The sequence below is a fragment of the Anopheles merus genome, chromosome X (assembly GCF_017562075.2).
Source record: "Anopheles merus strain MAF chromosome X, AmerM5.1, whole genome shotgun sequence".
NCBI lineage: Eukaryota > Metazoa > Arthropoda > Insecta > Diptera > Culicidae > Anopheles > Anopheles merus.
This window is the reverse complement of record NC_054081.1, coordinates 8,017,761-8,042,499: the sequence shown is the minus strand read 5'-3', so window position 1 is coordinate 8,042,499 and position 24,739 is coordinate 8,017,761. Positions and strand designations below refer to the sequence as shown.

Sequence of the window (24,739 nt, the reverse complement as noted above, 5' to 3'; positions counted from 1 at the left end):
AAGGTGCGCCCTTACCGCCCGGGGGGGAAAGATGCCTGGAAACTCAATGCCGCGTATCGTATCCAATATCTGGTGTTGTGCCCGTGTATGTGTCTGTGTCTATGATTGTACACGGCAATCCGACAACATCCCATGCCGTTGCCGCTGCTCAAACGTCAACGGCGAAGTACAGAGGGAAGGGGAAAAAAAACAAAACACACAAGCGCTCGGATCGGAATTAGATACGTTCCCTCTAACCCCTTGATGTTCGCTTGTGGAAAGGGGAAAAAGGGAATGTATGCGGAAGCGAGCCGAACAGAACCTAGCCGGGAGTCCAGCCAGTGGCGAACCTGTAATCTCCAGTGCGCGCTGACCGGCGGCGAACGCAACGTGTGAAGTGCCCGCGCAAGGTGCGCTATCCCCCGCCGAGATCCTGTGCTGCGGGGCTTCAGGAATCCTGGACAACTCAACGAGAAGCCTTCGCCCCTCCTGCCTGGACACCCATTTTCTTCTGCTTCTTCTTCTTCTTCTTGCCGTGGGTAAGCAAAGCCGTCGGTTCCTGGTGGTAGAGCGCTTCCGGCGGCCCGCTAGGTCGATAGCAAAGCAAGCAGCGACGGTGCGCTCGGAACTGTTTGGACAGCCGGAACCGCTTCGATACAGTCGGAGGTTGTTTGGGGACGGTGGTGCGCTGGTGTAAACATGTTTTGTGGCCCGCTCGCCCCCACCGGAGTCTACCAGGCGCTGCAAGCAAGTGACACCTGAAGCGCACCGATAGTGGACCGGACGCGCCAACAGCGCGGTTATCTAATCGGTGCCGCAAGGGCCAGCGGGGCGTTGATGGGGGAAGAATAATCGATCGGGGGCCGGCAAATAGATGGGGCGATAGTTTCGTCGCCTGTTCTGCCTATCGCCTGTCGCCTGTTTGTTCTGCCGACCTCGGCCCGCGGGCAGGAAACATAAATTTCCTACAGCCAATCTGCCCTGTCGGTGCCAGCTCCGCTCCGTTGCTTGGTTTCGGGCTGCCCCCTTCGAGCGGGGCGGGGTGATAGATCGCGCCGAACAGTCTGCGTCGCATCAAATTCCCTGGTGCTGCCGGGATGGACGCGCAGTTAGGGACGCCCGAGGAGGAGGGCCATTAATCTTTCACCACCACGTCGCTGTTTCGGCCGGTGTTGGGCGCGGGTCCGATTGCACCCAAATTTGCACTCCCAGGCAAGCGGTATGTTGTGTGTGTGTGTGTTTTTGTTCCCTTCACGTTCCCGGGGGTTCGTCCGGGGACTCACGTTTCAGCGCGACGTGCCGATCGCGCCAGGCACAAATGGGAATCCGGTTCGTCGCTTGCCACCAACAGAACGTGTCCTACAAACGCGTCCTCTAATTCGTTGTCCGTGCGTGCCAGACTGAGAGTCGGAGCGATTTTTGTGTGCTTGTGTTTTTTTACTACGTTTTCTTTTTTAATTGCAAACAAACGTCCGCGCGACGAGCCGTGCCTTCTGGGGCAACAAGACTGCTAGAAGACACCAAAGCATAACACAAGAAGAGGCAAAGGTTACACGGGCTTGTGTGTACTTCACAGGTTTTGCAAATAGGAAGCCGGGCCGAAGCCTCGCCGGGACACCGTCCCAAAGGATAATAACAATATTTGTAGAACTTTACTGGCGACGAACCTCAACAACCAAAAAGCAAAAAAAAAAAATCCCTCCCTCAGGGCAGGTCAAAGCAGCGCAGCCAACCATTATTACCTACCGTATCATGCCTCGGTGCTTCTTTCCTTCACCTTCTTCTTCGTGCGGCACACACACACACACACACCCAGCAACCCTCGGGCCAAAAACCGAGAATTGGACGCATCTTTGCAGCATGACATCGGTGTGCCTATGTGCATGCGATGTTTTTTTTTTTGTTTTTTTGCTATTCTGGGTGGCTCTTGCTTGCGGACGTGAGCGCTGTTGCGGGTGTGAACTAAAGCCCAAACGGTCCACAGACGGTTTCGGGTTCAAACGCGTCTCGCATCAATGGTTTCATTGATGGCTGTTGGGATGATCGTCTTCGATACCGGAGACTCATACTTTCATTCAAGAAACAGGCAACTCGACACCGGCAACAGGACACCGACACTCAACCCACAACCCGGACTGGCGGAACGCTGTCTACCTGCTGCTGCTGCTGCTGCAGGATCAATTGTACTGCCAGGTTCCGCCAGTCCAGCACACCACTCAATATTAGCTGGCGGGTTCTGGCTCGAGCGCCATCTGATGGGCCCTGGATTAGGCGATACCGGCAAATCGGGTGAGCCAAATCCGGCACCAACGAGCGAGCTTCGCAGAATTGTGACAGCACTAAGCACTAGCACCTTTTCCCTTCGGTTCAAGTCCGCCTCGTAGTGTAGGCACTTTAGAAAAGTGCGAATTTGTGGCAATAATGCTTCATGTGATATTTATTTTTCTTGTTTTACAAAAAAAAGGGTTCATCCATAAATTACGTAACGTTTATAAAATGTTTTACGTTCATTGGTACGTCGTAGCGTCATTTACGGATGGTGTCTTTACATTGCTTTTTTTCAATTTAGCTCTTGTTTCTTTTTTTCTAATCTTTGGTTTATGGTAGTTACCTTAATAATCATTTATTGAGCCAATCAACTTAACCGTTGTTTCAACGACCAAATTTACACCTTCACCTCTACAACCGGCATTCCCATGGTTGCATTCCCATGCACTTTGTGCGTGAAATTACAGGGTTTTCCGAGACAACAGCTGTCAAATGTTGTATTTGCATCACAATAACGTTTCAGTTCTTCCGTATGATTTTCAACACGTCTCAAGCTACGTTGCGTTTGACAGTTTTTTTTGTGGTGTGTTGAAAATCATGTGTAAGAACTTAAATTTTATTATGATGCAAGGGCACCATTTGACAGCTGTTGAAGGTGGTGAATAATGATGTGCATATGTGAGTTGGAAAACACTTTATACTATTGCAGAATTAAATAAAATGTGTTGTGCAGTCTTTCCCCGAGTTGCGCGAATTGGAGCTACGCGAATGTTTATTTTTGACAGTTCAGATGTCAAATCAGTACAATTTTCTCCATTAATTGTCTAATGAAAAATAATTTGGATTTTTTTCAAATGTTTTAAATCACTAAAAAAAAATTACCGAATTCCACCGAATTCTACACCAATTGTATCAAATAAGTAAAAAATTTCATAAATGAACTGAATTCAATCAAAAGTCATTATAAGCAAATTATGTATTGGCTGTAAAACGCGATTTTTGACTTACGCGAAAATCCGATTAACGCGAATGTCTTCGAAACGCATTATTCGCATAACTCGGGGAAAAACTGTATTGAGAATTAAAGTTTCATATTTGGTATCAAGGCACGAATATTAGTTTTATCCACTTTAGTAAAAAAATGGGAATTTAGATACATCATTTATTTTTGTTGTAACTTTTTTAAGTTCATCAACTATTATTTTCTATTGTGCTAATTTATGTAAAATGAATTTATCTTTTTTGTTAATTTTTCAGGTGATTATTGATAAAATATTAAACTTTATTTCTCTTATATTGTTTCACAGTAAATATTATCAGAAAAAAAAATTATTGGAAAGTTTAATTGCATAATTAGGTATTTCATGAAAAATAGTACTTTCGCCAAACTTTTCTCTGCCGGCAATATTTCAATAATTGAAAAAAATATTAGAAACAGAGACTATGAGCAAAAAGGTAGAACATTACAAATATTTAAATAAATATTACATGTATTTAAAACACTTTAAACATTATAATCAACTAAATAAAATAAAAAACAACAAAATTTTTGTTTAAAAAAGTTATAAATCATAAAATATTTTAAAAAGGGTAAATTTTAAAATTCCCATTTCTACATTTAAAGAAAATAATACAAATACTGTTATCTTTGCACTGAATTTCAAATTTTAATATTCAGTACAACAAAATTCTCACCGTACGTAGGGAATCAAAAATATAATATGAAAAAATATATATTTAGGATTTTTTTGACAACGTATACGCTTAAAGAAAATGAATTTAGCAAAAGATACATGAACAAATTTACTGCAAACCATTCTTCAATAAAAAGTTATTTCAGTTTGAAAATGAAAATCCAGTCGTAGGACAGTTTGAAAATTATAAAACTACAAAACTTTGATTGCTTTCCATTGCTTAATTTTATGATCGTTCAGTCGTTCTTTTAATAACCATTCAGCGACGGTATGACGAGTTTAGCTTGATGGGAGCGAAATATTAAAATCATAAAACACAAATCCGTACCATCCCCGCAATGCAGCCGCGCCAACTCTCTTTGCCAACGGCTTAGTCCAGCCTTAAAACGGCAGCACGAATCCGCTGAAAGGATGTGTAAAATTTGAAGCAACATGTGTCTGCGTGTGTTTTTTGTGATCAACCAACCAAAACTTGCCGCAATAATGCGAACCAAGTGCCAAACAGCCGATTAAGCAAACCGATTGGACCTTTGTTTGCTCGGGCGCCAATGCGTGCGTGATACACTGCGCGCCACCATCTGGTTCCGATTTGGCCCACGCGCGCAACGGCTTAATTAAAGCACCTCGGATGGTTTGCTTCCCCCTCCCCCCGTCACGGTGTTCGCGGGAAGCCGTGATTGGCATTTGCTTCGGTGTTTGGCTATAATTATGTGGAGCCCGTGCGACGAACAACGGTTTCAGCATAATGGAGCCGACGCCGTTTTACGACAGTAATACCCGCGCATTAAGATCGCGTAGACACACACACACACACACACACACACACACACACACACACACACACACACACCGCAGAGGGGCATCGAATTTAGGATTTGTTTTGCTTAATAATCCTGCTCGCCATATTATATACATTATAGTAGCAGCTACAGCAGCAGCCGAAGCGAATAAATTGGATATTCATTCGCCCCATCCTTCGCAGTCGTCTAGAGCGCGTTTGTTTCGATCTACGAGTCCAATACTCGATCCCATTTCGTAGGAGAGCGGTGAGAATGTTTTCGAACGGATTCAAAACGGCTCTCGTAGGCGCGATTGCAGCTTCCAGCGCGCGGTTTTTTTTTTTTTTTGGCGCTTGGGTTCGTCGTTTTGTTCCTCCCAAGCAGGTCCCCCAGAATGGGGGGAGAGGGAGGGGGAAGGCGGTTAAGCCAGCCGGCGTTAATCTCGTAAACTAATTGCGGGATGATTGAGTGCAAACGCATGCGGAACGGTCGTTAAATGGGCGATAAATTCAATAGCAATGAAGATCGTAAAACGGCTCGTAAAACTATCTCCGTCGCCGCCACGCCGGAGCGAAGCGTTCTGCCATTCTCTGGGGAGGGGGGGTGGGGGCGGTACGAAGGGGTGGGGTAGTAGGAGGAGCAGGAGATTTTTTTGTTTTGTTTTGCTTTCCATGATCAATATCATTTTATGGCAAATATGCTTATTTACGATCGTTTTTGATTGCCTATTAAAGCCGCGTTAGCGTTGCTAATGCTGCTGCTGCTGCTGCTGCTGCAACAGCTTCACTCCAACGCAGCCAAACGGAAGAACGCCCATTGCTCGGGCGGGAAGGTTTTTGGGCTGATATTCGCGATAATGCCAGCCGAATCGGGCCGATAAGCCGTTTTAATTAAGCTGCAGTCAACAAATGCTTCACTTTCACACAGACACACACACACACACACACACACACAGGCGGCCAGTGACGGGCACCTTGTACCACTTTAGCTCAATTTAAAATGCATTCCGCATTATGGGCCTGCGGCAGCCATCGTTGCATAAATCCATCTGCAGCATTGTTGTTTCGCTGTTTTTGCTTTTTGCTTTTCACGGCGAGTGCAATAAAATATCGTACGGTTTCGATCATTATTGCACCCGCGTTGTTGTTTTATTTTTATAGCACACACACACACACACACACGCATCGGAAACGCCATTACGGCCGGGGGTTCGTTCAGGAAATGCAATTCGGGCTGGGCTCGCGCTCCAGGCGCTGTGCCATTTTGCCGCTTGCTGGTCCCACCGATTGCAGCAGCCAACGGCTTGCAGGCAATAAAATGTAAACCCATTTCTTCCCCCTCCTCTTGCACCACCCCGTTCTCACGCGAGGTAATGAGCGATTCGGCCTACACCTTCCCCCGGGGTGCCAGTGCCGCCCGCAGACGATCCGCGTACCGCGTACCGTTTTATTAATATCATTAACAAAGTGTTCATTCTTATATTTACTTTTTACGACCCACCTCCCCCCCCCCTCCCGGTTTTGCATGCCAGACAAGAAACTTCCCCCCCCCCCCACATTCCCCGACAGTTTCCCCGTTGAGTTGCGATGTAGTTAAGAAACGTAAAACCGAGCGCAGACCATCAAATGCAGACATTGCAAAATTGGCCCGCGCGCCAACCCGCTCTTTCTGTCATTCGGCTGTCTATCGGGCGTTTATTGTGCGTTCGCAACGCGCAATGTGTGTCAGTGCGGGGTCGCTCTTTTACGGCAGCGACTTGTTGTCGTTGTCTGTTTTTATGTGTTGGGTTTTTTTTTGTCAATTTTTTTTTATTATTGTTTTCGTCCTGTTTCTCTGCTCGATGATTTAAATACAGCGTGCACGCAGAAAAAGAGTTTCGGGGTCACGCACACACATACACACACACGCTTACGTCACGCACAACTTTAATTGGGATGCGTTCTGTGTGCCAGGCCGCACTACATCCATCCTGGATGTAGTTTTTATCGCTATCGTACGCATCCATCATCGGCGCCGACGGATGGTCCAATGGATAGATGCGCTTGCTCTATCTGGTGAAAGCACACTGGACGTGGTTTTGATCCTCATCCGGAGCGAGGGTGTGCGTGCGATAATCTAATTATTTGATATTTCTCGTTGAAAGTGGAGGCACACGAACCTCCCTCTAGCAAGATTTCTCTCATACTATGAATGATTATGCAGATTATCACACTAACAAAAAGAAGAATAAGAGCGCAGTTTCAATACCTCGTTTTCCATACTGCCTCACAACAGTAGTACGCTGTTTAAGCTAAGTAATGAAACACACCATCGTTGTTTGATAAAGCCTAGACAAAAATGATAAACAATTTGATTTGTCTGTCCGTGCTTCATGATTTTACGCTATTATTCCGCAATTCGAGCCACAGCAACCAACGGCTGCGGCCGCATCTCATCTGTTTCAATCCTGCCCCAACCGGTAACAACCAGTGGAAGACAGCCGGTGACATCCGATTGACGCTTAACGTGCGCGCGCGCGCGGTTGTTTCATCATATCTTGTGTCTCGTCGCCCCGGTGTTGATCCCCCGTCCCATTTTAATAAATTTTATGGCACATTTTATTCTGGCTTGCCTGTATGCTGTATTTTGTAAATGAGGCGCTTGATCTTCCACGATTTATGAAGAACAAAAGACACATTGGACAGTGCTTTAACAGTTTTCAACATAAAGTATAAGCCACACCTGCATCGATTCTGCACTATTGCAGTTGCAAAATAATGGAATGGTGTTTCCTAATTTGAGTGACCACCGGGAGCTCCGTAGATTGAGGGTAGGGCGGAGGGGGCGGGGGGACAGAAACCCGTGGATTAATCGAGGATAATATAAAAACGGTTAAAGTAGTCCCTTGTGAAGCTAGTGGTTAGTGAGGCTACCCGACTCCAAAAATGTTGGAACCGACTCCGGAAGGCAGGTCCGATCACCATTACCCGTATCGTTCGGAGCCGGTTGAAGTCGTCTGGAGCCGTCTAAAGCGTCCAAGTTCTCCAGAGTCAGCGTTGAAGTTATCCGGAGTCGGAGTCGAACTCATCCGGAGTTAGAGTCCGACTCATCCAGAGTCCAAGTCCAAGTCATCCGGAGTCAGAGTCCAAGTTATCCGGAGTCGATGGCCAAGTTCTCCGAAATCAGGGCCCAAGTCATCCAGAGTCGAAGTCGAAGTCATCCGGAGTTAGAGTCCAAGTCGTCCGGAGTCAGAATCCAAGTCATCCGGTGTTGGAGTCAAAGTCACCCGGAGTCGGGGTCCAAGTTATTCGGAGTCAGGGTCCAAGTATTCCAGAGTCGAAGTCGAAGTGATCCGGAGTTAGATTCCAAGTCGTCCGGAGTCAGAGTCCAAGTTATCCGGAGTCGAAGTCAAAGTCATCCGGAGTTAGAGTCCGACTCATCCAGAGTCATCTGGAGTCGGTGTCCAAGTGCTCCGAAATCAGGGTCCAAGTCATCCAGAGTCGAAGTCGAAGTCATCCGGAGTCGGTGTCCAAGTTCTCCGAAATCAGATTCCAAGTCATCCAGAGTAGAAGTCGAAGTCATCCGGAGTTAGAATTCAAGTCGTCCAGAGTCGGAGTCAAAGTCATCCGGAGTCGGGATCCAAGTCATCCGGAGTCGGGGTACAAGTCTTCCGGAGTTAGAGTCCAAGCCATCCTCAATCGGAGTGGGAGCCATTCGAAATCAGATTCTGAGTCAGAATCGGAGCCATCTAAAGAAAGATTAGACCAGAGTCGACTGTGGTTGATTCTGGCACCGGTCGACTTCGTTCATTTTTGGTCGAATCAGTCTCCGGACGAATTCGACTGCAGATGACTTAGAACGACTCCAACTCCAGGCCGAACTAATGTTTCCGATTTGGTCGGAATCGACATCAGACTAACAATAGCCGGAATCGAATTGGAGTCTTAGGTATACTCCAGAAAGCACGTCACTATGCGAGGCCCTTGTACTCGAGTGCACCCATCCTTCCCGACAGTAAAAACAAGAAAAAGTCAGTTCCAACGCTTCTTGTCGTTAAAGACCCCCCTAAAACAATCGCCACAGGATTTGAGATGAAACTGCATAACACAGAAGGCATAGATTGGTAGTAATGGGTTTCAAAGTTTATGAAGTTAATCCTTTCTAAACTGTTAGACCAACGGGTTGCCATAACCTTTAAAACAAATCACTACGATTAGTATGCGCCGCAACAGTCCGGTAGAGGACAGTTTGGAAACGTAGCTGCGCACACCCGAAGCGTTACAGAGTGGGCCCACTAAGCACGATGCATGAAGAAGACATTCATTCAATTAATAAGTGACGCTCGGTTGCATCTCCACCCCACCCTCCCGCTCCTCCTTGCTCCTTTTCTCCTCCACTGGCTGGAATGCAATTTACAAAGGCTACTTGTTTACGCACCCGTACGGTTTGCGCCGTATGAATTATTTAGCGACAGCAAAGTCAATAAGCCTATTAAAAAAAAGCGCAAGCCATAAGGACGCGCAATTAGTATCACCGGACTAGCTCACCAACGAGGGGGGATCTTACGTGTAAAATCAATAAGTATAAAAAAAGTCATAATTCATACGTGTGTGTGTGTTTGCTTTTTTTTTTGCTACGACGTGCGCTTTGCGCCGCGACAATGGCAATCGGCCAATTATGCAAACGCGCTGTTTTCCAGACGCCTTTGCGGCGGAGATGCAAACGTCCATCCAGCTCGATAGACACTCCCCCTCTCCCTCCCCTCGGTTGTGTAATGGGGTTGTTGGGAGGGTTGTGGTTGTTGGGGGATGCGGTTTGATCCGTTGTCACCTCGAGTGCATTAACATTTGCATTTCACGCGCGGCTCGGCCCGCGCTGCTGCGTATTGCGCGTCCCTTTTTGTACGATTAATTTTTGATGTGTTTGTTTTTCTTTGTGGCTGAGAATGAGCTAATCTTAGGCACGCGCGGCTCAAGAACATTTGAAGAAAAAAAAACTGGAGTCCAGGCAAATTACGCGCATATCGTTTTTTTTGCACATTTCTTCATGGTCAAACTTGCAGGGCACAAGAAAATTTCTCTTTATTTGTTGATTTTGTTGTTGTTCCTCCCAGCAAGTAATGGGTAAAGTTGGAAAAATCCGAAGTCGACTCCGATCCGACTCCGATTAATTCGTATGTCGTTCCGCCCTGCATCATCCGGAGTCGTTCGGAATCGTCCAGAATCGCCCGGAGTCGTCCGGAGCCGTTCGGAAGCGTTCGGAGTCGTCCCGAGTCGTTCGAAGTTGTTCGGAGGAGTCCGGAGTCGTCTGGAGTCAACCGAGGTCGTCCTTCGAAACAAAGGCCTGTATAAGAAGTACAGAAAGATAAAAAAAAACATAACGACAGGAAATGTCTGATCACAAGGAACGACTCCGGATGACTCCAGACGACTCCGGACGACTCCAAACGACTCCAAACGACTCCGGAAGGCTCCGGACGACTCCGAACGACTCCGAATGACTCTGGACGACTTCAGACGACTCCGGCTCCGAAAGACTCCGAAAGACTCCTAACGACTCCGAACGACTCCAGACGACTCCGAACAACTCCGGACCACTCCGAACGCCCTCGGACGACTCCGAATGGCTCCGGAAGGCTCCGGACGACTCCGAACGACTCTGGACGACTCTGAACGACTCCGGGCGACTCCGACTCCGGGCGGATCTAGTGGTTCCATTTTGCCGGAGTCAGAATCGGACTAACAATAGTTGTAGTCAGATCGGAGTCGTGGGTGCGCTCCAGAGCGCAGATCTCTCCTCCCAATCCTGCAGTCTTACCTGAGCTGCCCCGCAGCCCTGCATTGGTCGTAACATACGATTTCCGACGCATTTTTTTTATCTATCAAACTCAATCGCAAACGGAATCAATCGATCCTCCCGCGCGCCATTTCCCGGGCTTGCTGCTTTCTTATTTCTCCACCGGAAACCATCGGGAGCACCGGGGCGGCATAGCAAAGGTAAATAAATAAAGCAGGCGAGATCCGAGGTGCCCAATCACACACACACACACACAATCGGTCGGACGATTTGAATTTTAAATCCCACACATTTGCCGCCCGAATGCAGCTCAAATTTACGCTCGATTTCGAATCGGACAGGGGCCCCTTCTTTTGCTGCCCCATTTCGGTCCCCCGGCCCCGAGCGATGTTGGCGGATGTTGAAGACCGCTGCTGCTGCTGCTGCTGCAGTGAGAAAGTGGTGTGACGCCCGCGACTTATGCCGCCCAACGTCCGCGTGTGTCCGGCTCTTCCGGGCGCTTTTTAATGGTCAAAATTACGAAAACGAAGCGGAATAAGAAGAAGAGGAAAGGGAAGAAAAAGAAGAAGACAACTCCCAGGGACTGTAAATAATAGCAGCAGCCTAGTAGCGCCACGCCACGGGACACGGCACGGCACCGGTAAAAAACAAAAAACGGTACACGCGCGTGTCGCTGACGTTGCGTTGCGAAAGCGCCACCAATCCTGGCAGCGGAAAGGCGGGAAAGGCCGGCTGGCGCCCGGAACGCCAGACACAAGACGCTCGTTAAGGTCGTTCCGATTGCAAAAGTACCGTATTATTTACGTTTGTTTACGGTCAGCTAATTTTATGATTTTTGAAATAAAAATTTTCATAATGACCGTTGCGCGATGATGCCGCAAAAGCCCTTCTCTTCGCACTGTCTCTTTCTTCCTCCCACTCTTTCTCTCTTTCTCACACTGTCTTCCTCCTTTCCAGAGACACTCCCCGCAAGTGGCCAAGAGAAGTGAAGAAGCCGGCTTGCGATATCCAAAAGCGAATGGTAATAAAAACGGCCAACAGCCATGAATTTGGAATGAGCAAACTGCCCGCGGACGCGAAAAAAATGGAAAGGAGGACGAGGGGGGAAGAGGAACGATTTTTTAAATGATTGCAAATAAAGCGAAACGACCCGGAGCAGGGGCGGGATCGAGAAGCAGGGTTTGCGCGCCCGGATTAACAAAGGCGCGATCGGGCGAGAGGAACTTGTGGCGTCGAATTGGGGTTTGCACGGCGAAACACACAAAACAAAAAACGAAACAAGAACAAACGGATCGCGGTCAGCAAGATACCGATCGCTTACCCTGCTTCCCACGTCACACCCGATCATGTTCCAGCCCGTCGCCCCTGGAGGGAGGAGAGGGCCGGCCAGGGATTAGGAATGAAATGGAAAGCAAAGCGCACAAAGCCCCTCATAGCACAACAAAAAACGCTCCAGCAAGCAAAACGTGAGTTCTGTTTTTTGTGTGTGTGTGATCTACTCCAGCATCTCCAAAACCCGGCTGCCCTGGTCTGGGGTTGGGTGACGCGGACAAACACACAGACACAGTTTCCGTTCAGTGCTGAGAGCCGTTTGACGCGAAAGCAACGCACCCGCAAGCAGTGAACCACACACGCACCGTTTTGCGCATAGGTGGAGCTGGGATGCTGGCGATGTTCGCCACACCAATCGCCACCCTTCTGGCACCAACCAGGCCAGAAGACGCACCGCACCGGGCATGGAGCGTACTGCGTGGTGCGTTATTTTAAGAACGCCCTCAACTCCGTGGAAGTTGGGGCGCGAAAGGTTACGTACGGAATTTATAAATTCCACACACCTCCACGACATGGTAGCGCATCGGGTTTGGCTCATAGCGTTGGGTGTTTCTTTTTTCCTCGGTGCAATGCACTACATTCGTCTTTGATGTGCACGGCATCTGAAGTGCCTGGTGTGTTGGAGCAAACGTCCAAAAGTTGATATTAGAAGATATATTAAGAATATATGTTTTAATGCCCTAGACATTGAACTTTAGAATGGTCCGAGGATCAGAACATTGCATTACTAATGCAAAATTTACTATCTCTCGATGTATCTGAAGGTCATAAAGCAATATATAGCTGAAGGAATATTGCCAACAAAGATCCCGGGTGTGATATGATGTTCTTATGATTTAGATCTTCATGCCTTAGATACTCTTTATAACTGAGAGAGTAATTCTGGAGATTCTTGGAGACATCCAGGAATTAAAGCAAATGATTGGTCTTTGTCCTGCACGATACCTTGGAAGACCTAGGAGATGTCCTGCGAGGTTCATGCAAGTACTGAAACGTATTGAAATGACAGGAAGAATGGTCAATACTGAATCAGCCGAAACAAACCCTGAAGATTCCCAACCCTAAATAATAACATTCTGCAAGTCCTACTACTTGATGCAATTGATTCATCTGTATCGTCCATGACATCTCCGGAGCTCTAAGAGTTCCTCTGAGTGATATCTACTGTATCTAATTCAAGGTTTCGAACATATATTGTATTTTTAGGGGCTAGACATTGTTTTCTAGATTCTTAGCCACATATTGAGAGTTATTGAAACTCTCTACCGTATTAATCCTCAAAGCTCGCAACATCTGTATGGGTACATTGAGTCATTCAACCGTGGGATTATCTCCAAAACATTGAGGAATCCACAAATATAGACTGCTGCTTGATATATTGGAGATATGTGATATGGCGTAACGTTTTCCAGATCTTTGGTAAATCTTGTGAGAAAGATCAACCCAGCATCAATGTGATGTGTATCATGCCTCAGTCATTGCAATCTTCAACGCAGTCACCGGAACGTTTAGGCTACGCTTCCACGCTCAGAGAGCGGAACTGAAAAGCCCCCCGCGCTTGAACATCGCAATTCTCGCGAAGATACTGCTGTTCAAACAGCCACCAGTTCCGAAATCCCCTTCCCCCCCCCCTCCCATCCTTCCAGATCGCCTTGTTGTTAGCCGAGCGCAGCATCCTTATCCCATTCAGCACGCTTATCTTGCTGCCGCGTGATAGAGTTGTCAGTGCGGTACGTGCGAAATCGTCTTTGCCAAATGTGCGCACGAGCCGGTTGGTTGCGGCCGCACGATGCATCGCCCTTGGTCACGCTATCGTGTGCCCGGTGGGGAGGGGAGATCTTTTGAGAAGGCTTCCCCCCCCCCCTCTGGTCGTGCCGTGAGGATCACGCCCCCGGGGCCCGGTTGGCGGCACTGATCGGTCGGAATATTAATGTGCGGTATAAATTTCGCGCAAATTAAAGATTAGAACATCGCACGCTCGCTTGAATATTCAATCGCAAAACAGCGTACCGGTGCGGCCGTAAGTCTTATCCGCGAGAGTGCGCGCGCGCGCGCCCGCTCGAAGGTGCTTTATCTTCCGGTCCCGGTCACGGTGCCCCAAGGAAACGTGCAGGAGCGTGGAGCTGTTCCAACCCGGCTGGAGGCAAAAGCGCGTTTGCATAAAGTGTCGCCAGGGTCAGATAAAAGGGGAAGAGGAGAAAGGGATAATATGAGATAAAAGGGGAGAGAGTGTCTCGAGGTGGCGCTAGCTGTGCTGGAGTACGTTTGTTCGTTCAGCTTTTTTTGCTTTCCCCATTCTCGCCCGGGAGGCTCCGCTGGGCCTGGAAGCTGGGGCGAGTTGCTCCGCGGGGTTATGCACCGCAACACATTCTAACCCTAGACGCGCTTTCCTGGCCGACACGTCCCTGCACACTATACACACACACACACACACACATACGCCAGGGAAACAGTCGAACCTCTTGCACCGATTGGCATGCGCCTGCGAGTCAAAGGGTGCGGAATGCAATGTTAATTGCATTTTTGTTTGCGCCTCGTTTCGCGCCCTCGTTCGTGCTGATACTGACGCCGCCCGCCGCGGCGCATTGTTTAGCGGCGCATTCCAGCACCGCTGCCGAGGCCCGAGGTTCAGACAAGGTGTTGCACGACGGGGACCAGACAGACAGAGTGTCGGACAAATTGCAACGCGGTGTACCCAGGTACCCAGGGCGGAAAGGAAGTGCTGTTCGTAGGGTGAAACCTATCCAGCAATGCCGTCATGTTGCCAGATGACTCACCGCCGAAGGACGCGTCCAGAGGAGATTTAACAGAGATTGTCCACCACAAAAAACCCTTTTCTCTGCGCCACGTTGTGTTCCAAATTACTAGCAAATTCTGTCCATAAGATGTCACTTCGTCACCGAGTTTCCCCAAAAAAAAACTGCGAAGTTGTCGTGACAGAGCGGCGTGTTCCTGCAAAGCCTTTTGAGGAAGCCGAAAGTAGCGAAAGCGTGAATGAGATTTTGATGTTCTGGTGGTGCGGAGATGTGCAGGCTCTGCGAATTGAAGCCGGCCCGCGTGTTGGTGTGTGATCCCCCCCCCCCTCGCCAGAATAGAGTGTCTGCTGCACTGTGCAAATTGACAGTTCATGCGCTCCGGAGGTCAGGCGGTGCCCGTCCGAGACACTCCAAAGCGCTCCAAAATCGTCTGCCGCCAGTCCATTTAATCGATCGTTCGGTTGGCAGCCGCTTCGACACGAGGTGGAATCGCCTGCAACTCGGCCGGGCACACGCACGCACGCATAAGTAGCGCCAATTGAGCGCGGGCACCGAAATGGCGACGTTCTTAGACCCGGCACTGGTCGCCATGCTTTGTTTTTTTTTTGCAATGCGATCGTGCATTACTATGTGTGCGGGTGTGTGTGTGTGTGTGTGTGTGTGTATGTGTTTGTGTGTATGCTGAAGTAATTTTCAGCACACGGTTGGTTCATTGCGCCCTTCATGGCAGGGGTCCAGGGACGCCCGCGGACTGCCCGCCCTCACCGGAGGTGCATCTTATTGAACGCTATTATTGCCTTACCCAGTGGTTAGCAACCATTTATAGGTCCATTTTTTACATTTCATTGGTTCCATTTTTTGCTTTGGAAACATGCATGCCTAGCCGGAAAAAATCAACAACAAAAATTAATTTAAAAACAATTATGAACGTTTAAGGAATTTTCGTATTGTTGAGAGGTTGAGTACACAGTATCAGCATAATAAAATAATAAAATGGAAAAAATCACATTAACTTAGCTTCAGATTACAAATTTCTTTACAAATTCTGCTAAAGTTCCTTCGCTGATTCCTACGCTATTCCTACGGTTGCACATGTACTGTCAGGTATGGTTTGGCGACCATATCAGAATCAGTTACTCGATAAGAACTGGAACTGTATCGGTTCCATACCTGGACCTAATCCGCAACCTTTCGAAGTATCGAATCTTGAACCGCTATAGTATCAGTATCAGGTCCAGAGCCGCCATGAGTTCATGATCAGTACCAGGACCAGTATGGGTACTGTATCGGTTTCAGCACAGGTTTTGGTTTTGTTTGTAGTCTCTTAATGGGTCGTCATCAGTTCCTCATTTGATTTAGATTTTGAATCCAATAATATCGCTGTGCACCTCAGAGCAAAGGAATCTCTTAAAAAATCGTTGCTCAGCCCTGTAACCGAATGTTTCCACCAGCAGCTTGAAAACCACTGACGTCACGCAAACGTGGTCGAGTGCGCATGCAGTGAGCAAGCGTCCGTAGGACCCTTGGCAGGACGTTGCGAGTTGCTGTGTGGTTTGGGAGCTTGCGAGCACTGGAAAATGATTGTTCCGGTGCGAGCAAACCCCCTGTTGGAAGCGTTTTTGCTTTACCCACTTTTTTTCCAGAGCGACCCAAACAGCAAAATCCGCACAGGGGCAATGATACGATTTTAGCGTCTAATTGCTAATTAGAGCACGCACACTCGCCCCAGGGCCAGCGGAGGAATGCAGGTTCGATCAACAGCAGCAGCAGCAGCAAAAAAGTCACCACCCAGTTGCTAGCTGACGCTGGTCAGCACATTCTTCACATACCATTGCCGGTGCGCTATTTTCGGGCACGAGTGTGGAATAGTTTTCTCGCCCTCAGAGAGGGAGAGACAGCAAAAAAAAACACACACACTCACAACCAAGAGGGTAACGCCCTGTAGGAAGCTGCCATTCCAGCGACGCCCTCACGCGCCGGAACCTGTCGGCATGATTGGCCGCGGGGCCAAAGGTGTACTCAAACTCGGCCACTTTATAAATGTATTTATACATACAAAACTGAAGCGCCGATAAACGGGCAGAAAGCGGGCCAGCCAGATTCAGCCGGCCGGATACGCCAATTTACTGCCAACGTCCGTGATCGGGACGGAAACATCCGACGAGAGGTGTTTGTGCGTTCGCCGATCACGTTAGTAAATTTTCAGCCAATTACCGTGTGGCCCATAAAACGTCATCCGATCAGCAGACACACACACACACACACACACACACACACACACACATACGACCTACCATGTCGTCGGGGGGGTTGTTGTTGTCGTTGTTGTCGGGCAAAATTATATTTTATGTCGTAAACGATCCGTTGACGGGACGATTTTGATCGCTCCGTTCGTAAAATTTGCATCACATTGTGTCACAGCTCGACCCAGAAACTTTCTGGTTGGCTGGCAAACGAAATCCATTTTTAATTACCATTAATAAGGACAGAGGGTGGCGGCCTGAACGCCCGTAAATAATAACCGTCGGCGGCGCAAGTGGAATGGATGCGCAAACGGGAAAAAAAGAATGGTTTGAGCGAACGGTCCAGCTCCAACTGTAATGCAACCCAAAATGGAGCACGGCACTGTCCCGCAGCAGGACAAATTGCAAGTAGCTCGGCTATGCAGCGCTTAAGCAGCTTGCACGCGACGTGGCCGTTAAAGTGCAAGCAATTGGTAGCAAAAGGGCACTGCGAGCTGAGTGATGCTGATGATGATTGTTATGGTTATGGCGCCGCTTGCAGGCCACAGTGATGCTGTGCCACAAAACAAACAAAGTCGTCCCTCCTTCGACCAGTGGTTTGTTTATGTTGTTGATTGTAGCTTACAGTTGGGCTAGCAGATTGGTTGATATGTTAATAATAACAAAGTAAATGTCTTCATCTAGTTCATCGCGCCAAAGCTATTGAAGGCAAACCCTTTTACCCTTTGGTGATTTTGGTAAATGTTTAAAGATGTTTGCAATATTTCCCTTGCACCCCTTGTGATGCTTCCCAAGCAGCTCGAGCTGTTCGATTAGGCTGGTTTAATGCTGTTCAATCCCTTCACAGTTTCGCCAAGAGCTATGCTTTATTTATTTTTTTTTATATTGACTTTCGGTCTACACATTACATTCGGCCGGCAGAGTTTTTACCGAGTAGTGCTCGGAGTGTAGATATCTCCTTCGTTTTGCACCTCTTTCGCGTCGCACGCAGTACTGTATTAGCTTGTAAAGACCCTACCACATTGAGGATTTTGGAATTGGTACGTCAAACCGCATTTGATAACTTTATCCTCGGCCTGATGATTGAATTGGTTCAGGCCGAAGTAGATTCTGTCAAATAGGAGAATTTCAATGCCGAAATGTAAAAGGTTGGTTTTGTTAGAGGGGATCACATACAAACCAGGTGTGAGAGTGTCGTCGCAAAGCCACTTCTTTCACATAAAATTGATATGTTAAACAGAAAGATATGTTTTAGATAAAATTCCTCATTCATCTTATATTTTCCGAGAGGATTTTTCTATCCAATATAACGAACGACAGATAAATTCCGCAATAATTTCTCGTAGTTTAATAGACCCATAATTGTGAACGTATGAGCCATCTGCGCATGTAATCATGTTCGGTTGAATTGAAGAGACAACCTCGTACACACTTGTTTCAGGTCAAAGCCTGTGAAGCGTTTCCAGGGACTCCCGCAGCAGCTTAGTTGCTGTCAAGTTGCGGTTTAGTTGCACCGATTGTAAAGCTTGTCAAAATTACCTGCCCGTGGTGAGAACTCGGAATCGAACCTACCTGATTCCGTGTGCGCAATCAACTCCGGAGCCGAATCCGAAGCCGGAATCAGAATCGGCTTTGGAACCGAAATTGACCTACTAATCGCAATTTGCTCCGGAAGCGAAATCAGAATTGACTCTTTGCAGCTATCAATAAGTAGCATCATTGGACCCAAGGCCTATTCTTATGGAGATGCCGAAAATGACTCCAATTTCGATTCCGGAGTCGATTCCGAAACCAATTTCGGATCCGATTCCGATGTTGGGTTATTGAATCAATTCCGACGAAAACATCATTTTCCCAATCACTCCCAGTGAAGGTTGCTGCGGCAGGAAACGGAAGCTTAGATAAGGATTTACATCTTACATTCATTTGCCAAGCATTGAATTGACGAGCAGGTTCATAAAGCCTCTCTATCTTTATAGGCGACTCCATGTAATGTTTTCTGCCAAAAAGTGACACCAAAATCAATTTCAATTGCTTCAATTACCCACAATCTCATGGTTCCAGTGCCGGCGGGTTAAAGTTCTTGCAGCGATGACTCACGCTGCCCTCATCTGGGTCACTCCCATCCACATCATATGGACACAGTGCTCGAGTGACAGTCTTCTCCCTCGTGGATGTGCCTGGAAATGGAGACATTGAGCACACAGTGTCTTGAGCTACCAGAACATTCGGGCTTCCCCTTGCCCTGTCAACAGCTCGTTCTGAAGTAGATCAAACACATCTCCAGCGTCGATCGTAACGGTTGATAACGCCGCTGCTGCAACAAGCTCTGATTCACGCGCCGGGATTTTCCTAAATCTCTCTCACACACAAACACACCTATCGCTCTCTCCCGGCAGCGATAACACAACACCAAAACTGATCTAGATCTTTCTCTCCCCCCCCCCCCCTCCGATCGAGGACGCGCAGAACCTGTCACAGCGCACGTTACCGCACCGGCTTGTTGACCCGATGTTTGACGTTTGCTTTTTTTTTGTTATTTAGCAGCGCATTTATTTTGCCTTCGCTCTGTGTGTTTCCCAAATCTCAAATCGATCGCGCGCCGGCACAACAACTCTACGATCTACGTCACTACGTCACTACGCCCTAATCATCTCTGTGTGTGAATGTGTGTGCGTGTACGTTTGTTATGAGTTTCATCATAATCGTCCCGTAATTGCCAAGCGAGAGAAAAAAAATAAATAAACACAGACACACACACACACTGCCGCCGTAAACTTCCTTGACTCGATGGCGTGGATTGTGCCGGCGGGTGGATTTGCATCGGCCAGGAGGACCTATCCGTCCTACTGCTAATCTCCAGTTCCCTTTTTTGTGAGCGACCTTGTGCGAATTCCAGCTTCTTCTTCTCTTTTTTTGACGTTTGCATCTATCTACGTGTGTGTGTGATTGAACTAATTCTTTTTGTTTTCTTTTTTTTTTTGTTACAGCTGCCGTACGCCTTGACCACCAAACATTCAACGGAGCTGCTTTGGAGGCTGTAAGGGCACCGTGCGCGTGTGTGTGTGTGTGTTCGTCTGTGTGCGCTCAAGAGACAGCCGCCGTAATCTGGCTTCGGCGTGATTGGGCGGAAAATTTCCTTCCCAAGGCAGGAAATGGGCCGTTGACACTGGGCTGCAAAGACGATTAGAGCAGAGAAAGACTAATACTCCGTGTGTGTGTGTGTGTGTGTGGGGGTATTTTTCGGTCAGTAAATTCGCTGATAACACGGCTAGGCAGGAAGGGCGAAGCGCAGTGCGGGAGCAATTCAGGGCCGTTCAGGGCGAAACAGTTCGGGCCCGGGAAGGGAGGTAGGTGGGGGGGGGGGGGATCCATATAGTCCCGCCGTTCCCCGGGCGCGATGCTCAGTTACCAAAGTAACGCCCGCGGCTAGTGTCCGGCTGCTTTCCTTTCCAACGACGACGACGTCGAACGTTCTTTCCGTGTTTTGTGTGATTTCTTTCAACGTGTGCGTGTGGTGTGTGTGTGTGTGAAGCATTTTTAGGCAGCAACTAGTGTTAGGTAAATCTGATTTAGATTCAAGAATCTGAATGAATCTTTGAAATGATTCAATGAAGCTGAATCTCGGTTGCAAAGATTCATGAATCTCAAGGATTAATAGATCTCCAAAGATTTAGAAACATCCAAATATTCATAAATCTCCAAAAGTGCATGATTCTCCAAGGCCTCATGAAGCTCGAAAGATTCTCCAGGGATTCATACATCTCCAAAGATTCATAGAGCTTGAGCTGCTCATGATTCCTCTTCTTGGCGCAGCAACCTACGTGGTCATGCCAGCCTATACACATGATTGCATACATTGAACCCACGATGGATATGTTGTTCGGTGGGATCGTGCAAATACAATATTTTAAATATCATACATCTCTAAAGATTCATGAATCTCTGGAGATATATGAATTTGAATAAATTTATGAATCTTTGCGGATTTATTTATTTTTCGAGATCCATGAACCATTGGAGATTTATGAATCTTCGAGATTCATGCATCCTTGGAGATTTGTTTATTTTTGGAGATTGCTCAACCTATCCAAAAAGGCTCATGAATCTTTCGAGATCCATGAATCCTTGGAGATTCATAAATCTTTAGAGATCAATGAATCCTTGGAGATTCATGAATCTTTGAAGAGTAGAATCAAGTATTCATGAATCTTTCGAGATCCATGAATCCTTGGATATTTATTTATTTCTGGAGATTGCTCAACCATTAGAGATACATGAATCTTTCGAAATCCATGAATCCTTGGAGACTCATGAATCTTTAGAAATCAATGAATCCTTGGAGATTCATGAATCTTTAGAGATCAATGAATCCTGGGAGATTCATGCATCGTTGAAGAGTCGATTCGAGATTCGAATCACCCATCACTGAAGATTCGTATGCATGAATCTCAACGAAAGATTGATGAAACCCAACACTACAGCAAACATCTCGATCAACCCCCTAGCTAAGCAACAGTGCAGTGTTTGGCACGATAGCGGACAACGGACGCGGCACTTAATCGGATCGGCAGCGCAACAATAAATGCATAACGCCCACCTGCTGCCGTTCAATCGATGCGATCTTGCCAACAAGACGCCCCTGACCTGGCTGGAAGTGTTGGATAAGGGCTAAAGCGCTTCCCTTCGCCCCGCCGAGCGGGACAGCAAACGATGGCACCGAAGTTCCGTGACGTCGATCAAACGACACCCCTCCTGCATGACTGTAACAACAACAACAACAACAACAACAACAACACCATCAACAACGAACGGCTCAGCAATGGCACCGTCGTCAGCGGCAGCACCAACAGCAGCGCCACCACCATTGTCCACCTAACGGCCGGCGGCGACCGGAAGGCGGGGAAAGCTGGCGGCGCGCTGCTGGCCGATCCGGTCGCGGGCCGCACGCTCGACCATCCGACCACCAACCTGGACACGCTGATGCACATGCTGAACGGGAACCTCGGCACGGGCATACTGGCCATGCCGGACGCGTTCAAGAATGCCGGCCTGTACGTCGGCTTCTTCGGCACGCTCGCGATGGGCGTCATCTGCACGCACTGCATGCACCTGCTGGTGCGCTGCTCGCACGAGCTGTGCCGCCGGTACGGCCGGCCGTCGCTGTCCTACGCGGAGGTCGGCTACTGTGCGCTCGATTCGGGCCCGCGGTGGGCCCAGCCGCTGGCCGCCAGCTTCCGGCGGCTGATCAACAGCTTCCTGCTCGTGATGCAGCTCGGCCTCTGCTGCGTGTACTACCTGTTCGTGGCGGTCAATGTGCGCGAGCTGCTCGACTACCTCGGCTGCCCGGTGCCGGTGCTGACCGTGCTCGCCTACCTGCTGGTACCGCTCGCCGCCATGAACATGGTGCGCAGCCTGAAGCTGCTCACCCCGACCTCGCTGGTCGCGTCCGTGCTCGCGATCGCGGGCCTCGCCATCGCCTTCCTCTTTCTGCTGCAGGACCTGCCGCACAGCGGGAGCGTGCGGCCGGTCTCGTCCTGGTCCACGCTGCCGCTGTACTTCGGCACGGTCATGTACGCGTTCGAGGGCATCGGCGTGGTGCTGCCGCTCGAGAACAACATGGCCAACCCGCGCGACTTTATCGCGTGGAACGGTGTGCTGAACACGGGCATGACGGTCGTGGTCTGCCTGTACTCGGCGGTCGGCTTCTACGGCTACCTCAAGTATGGCGAGCAGGCGCAGGGCAGCGTCACCCTCAACCTGCCCAACGATGCGCTGTAGGTGGAATTTGTGTTGCATTTAACGCAAAAAAAAAAAAAAAAACAAATCCAAAACTAAACCCCTTTTTCCTTTTCCTCCCATCAGGCTCGCCCAAATCGTCCGGCTGCTGATGGCGGTGGCCGTGCTCGCCTCGTACGCCCTCCAGTTCTACGTGCCGATGACGATACTGGTGCCGGCCGTCACGCGCCACTTCCGGCACCGGGCACTGGCCGAGTACGGGCTGCGGCTCGCGACCGTCCTGCTCACGTTCGTGCTGGCCGCGATCATCCCGAACCTCGGCACCTTCATCTCGCTCGTCGGTGCCGTCTCGACCTCGACGCTGGCGCTCGTCTTTCCGCCGCTGATCGATCTGCTGACGCTGTGGCCGGCCCGCACCGAACGCTGGCGCTGGACCGTGCTGAAGGATGCGCTGATCATCGCGTTCGGTGCCTGCGGGTTTTTCTTCGGCACCGCCAAAAGCCTGGCCACCATCTTTGCCGGCGGCCCGCCAGACGGTGGCATACACTAAATGGTGGCGTACGCAAACTACTACCCACTGCTGCTGCCAAAACTCACCATCGTCTCGAAGCGCTACCTCACAAGACGAACAGATCGATAGACTTAAGGCCTTTGTTTTGTTGTTGTTGTTTTTTTAGTACTAACACAAATGTCCCACAAATGGGTGTGAATATTTATCGTCGCAAGCAAGGAATGAGGAGAAAGACCCTCCCGGGACCTGACTGTAAATCGTACCGCTAGCAGCGTTATGCTATTGTGTCGTCGCGCTGGAGACCACCACCCGGCCAGTCCGCCAGGTTAGTAGGCCATTTGGGGAGTAATTCCTTTCTATATACAACAATAAAAAAAAAAGTCGCAGAAAGGTGGACTGTCCGCGTGGAAACCGAACTAGAAGCGAGGAAAAGGTGTTGTGCGTGCGGACGACAAAAATTGTGAAGCGGCGCGTTTTGAAAATAAATATATTTATATTTGTATATTTACACACAGCATGTGCAAACCTCCGAACGTGTTCAGGTGACCGTGTGCGAGATGTGGGGGCCGATAGTAGCCAGTTGGAAAGAAAGCGCAAGAAAAACAAATGGAGGCGGGGGGGTAAATGTTCTTTTCTTGGCCGCGGGATGAAATCGGTGTGTGATGCTGCTGCTGCTGCTGCACCGCGTGCACTCTCGCTGGAACGGGGCCGCTCCCACACGCACTGAACGGTGTCAGTGAACGGAGGAAACAACAACAGTTGGCGGGCGGCTTCGTGCCCGAAAACAATAATGCAAACAATCATTTTATTTGCAGCTGCACTTTCGGCGCGTTGGTGTTAATTACCCGAGACCCGCACGCACTTTGGGGTGCAAGCCGGACATTTGCGAGTAGAAAGAGGGAAGAAGAGGGGTTGTAGTTTTAGGATGATTGGCAGCGAGCTAACTGGTGTAACAGCTCAAAATTTTAGTATTTAGTAAAATAAACATCTGGTTCTAACGTTCAATACCAGTATTAAATTACAGCAAATGATGAGACATAGTATGTAGTAATGAGTTAGGTTGGCAAACATCTCTGACTCCTATCCGACGCCGATAATTTAGGAACCGACATCCGGAGATAGCTCCGCTCAGCATTATTCAGAGTTGCCCGGAGTCATCTGGAGTCGCCTGGAGTCGTCCGAAGTCATCCAAAGTTGTCCAGAGTTGCTTAAAGCCGTTTAGAGTCGTCCGGTGTCGTCCAGAGTCATCCGGAGAGTCATCCGGAGTTGTCTAGAGTCATCTGGAGTCGTCCAGAGTCATCCAAATTCGTCTGTAATCATCTGAAGTCTTTTTGAGTTGTCCAAAGTCGCCCGGAAATGCTCGGAGGCATTCGGAGTCACTTGGAGTAGTCTGGAGTTGTCCAAAGTCGCTCGGAGTCGTCCGAAGTCTTCCGGAATCATCCGTAGTCTTTCAGAGCGTGCGAGTCGTTCAGAGCGTGACAACTGCGGACGACTCCGAACGTCTTCGGGCGACTCCGGACGACTTTGGACGACTACGAATGACTTCAGACGACTCTGGACAACTCTGGCTCCAAACAATTCCGGGCGACTCCAAACGACTCCGGACAACTCCAACTCCGGGTGACTTTAGACAACTCCGAACAACTACGATTCCGGTCGACTC

At 48.8% G+C, this 24,739-nt stretch overlaps 1 protein-coding gene across 3 annotated transcripts; it reads left to right on the top strand.

Moving 5' to 3' along the window:
* The first annotated feature begins 370 nt into the window (after positions 1–370).
* Positions 371–23,588, top strand: LOC121596597 (proton-coupled amino acid transporter 2-like). Of its 3 annotated transcripts, none has more exons than XM_041921683.1 (4): positions 371–518; positions 19,817–20,387; positions 21,335–22,603; positions 22,692–23,588. In XM_041921683.1, exons 3-4 carry the CDS (start codon positions 21,540–21,542, stop codon positions 23,113–23,115), a joined length of 1,488 nt encoding a protein of 495 aa, XP_041777617.1. In that variant the 5' UTR covers positions 371–518; positions 19,817–20,387; positions 21,335–21,539; the 3' UTR covers positions 23,116–23,588. The 3 variants fall into 3 exon arrangements, with proteins under 3 accessions (XP_041777617.1, XP_041777625.1, XP_041777635.1); XM_041921691.1 differs by lacking the exon at positions 371–518 and adding an exon at positions 19,615–19,700; XM_041921701.1 differs by lacking the exon at positions 371–518 and adding an exon at positions 19,615–19,712.
* The last annotated feature ends 1,151 nt before the right edge of the window (positions 23,589–24,739 follow it).

Bases quoted from the DNA above. Each gene is read 5' to 3' on its own strand.
- LOC121596597 (XM_041921683.1), top strand. From the start codon at position 21,540: ATGGCACCGAAGTTCCGTGACGTCGATCAAACGACACCCCTCCTGCAT. The intron at 22,604-22,691 runs GTAGGTGGAATT...TCCTCCCATCAG, and splicing joins AACCTGCCCAACGATGCGCT to GCTCGCCCAAATCGTCCGGC.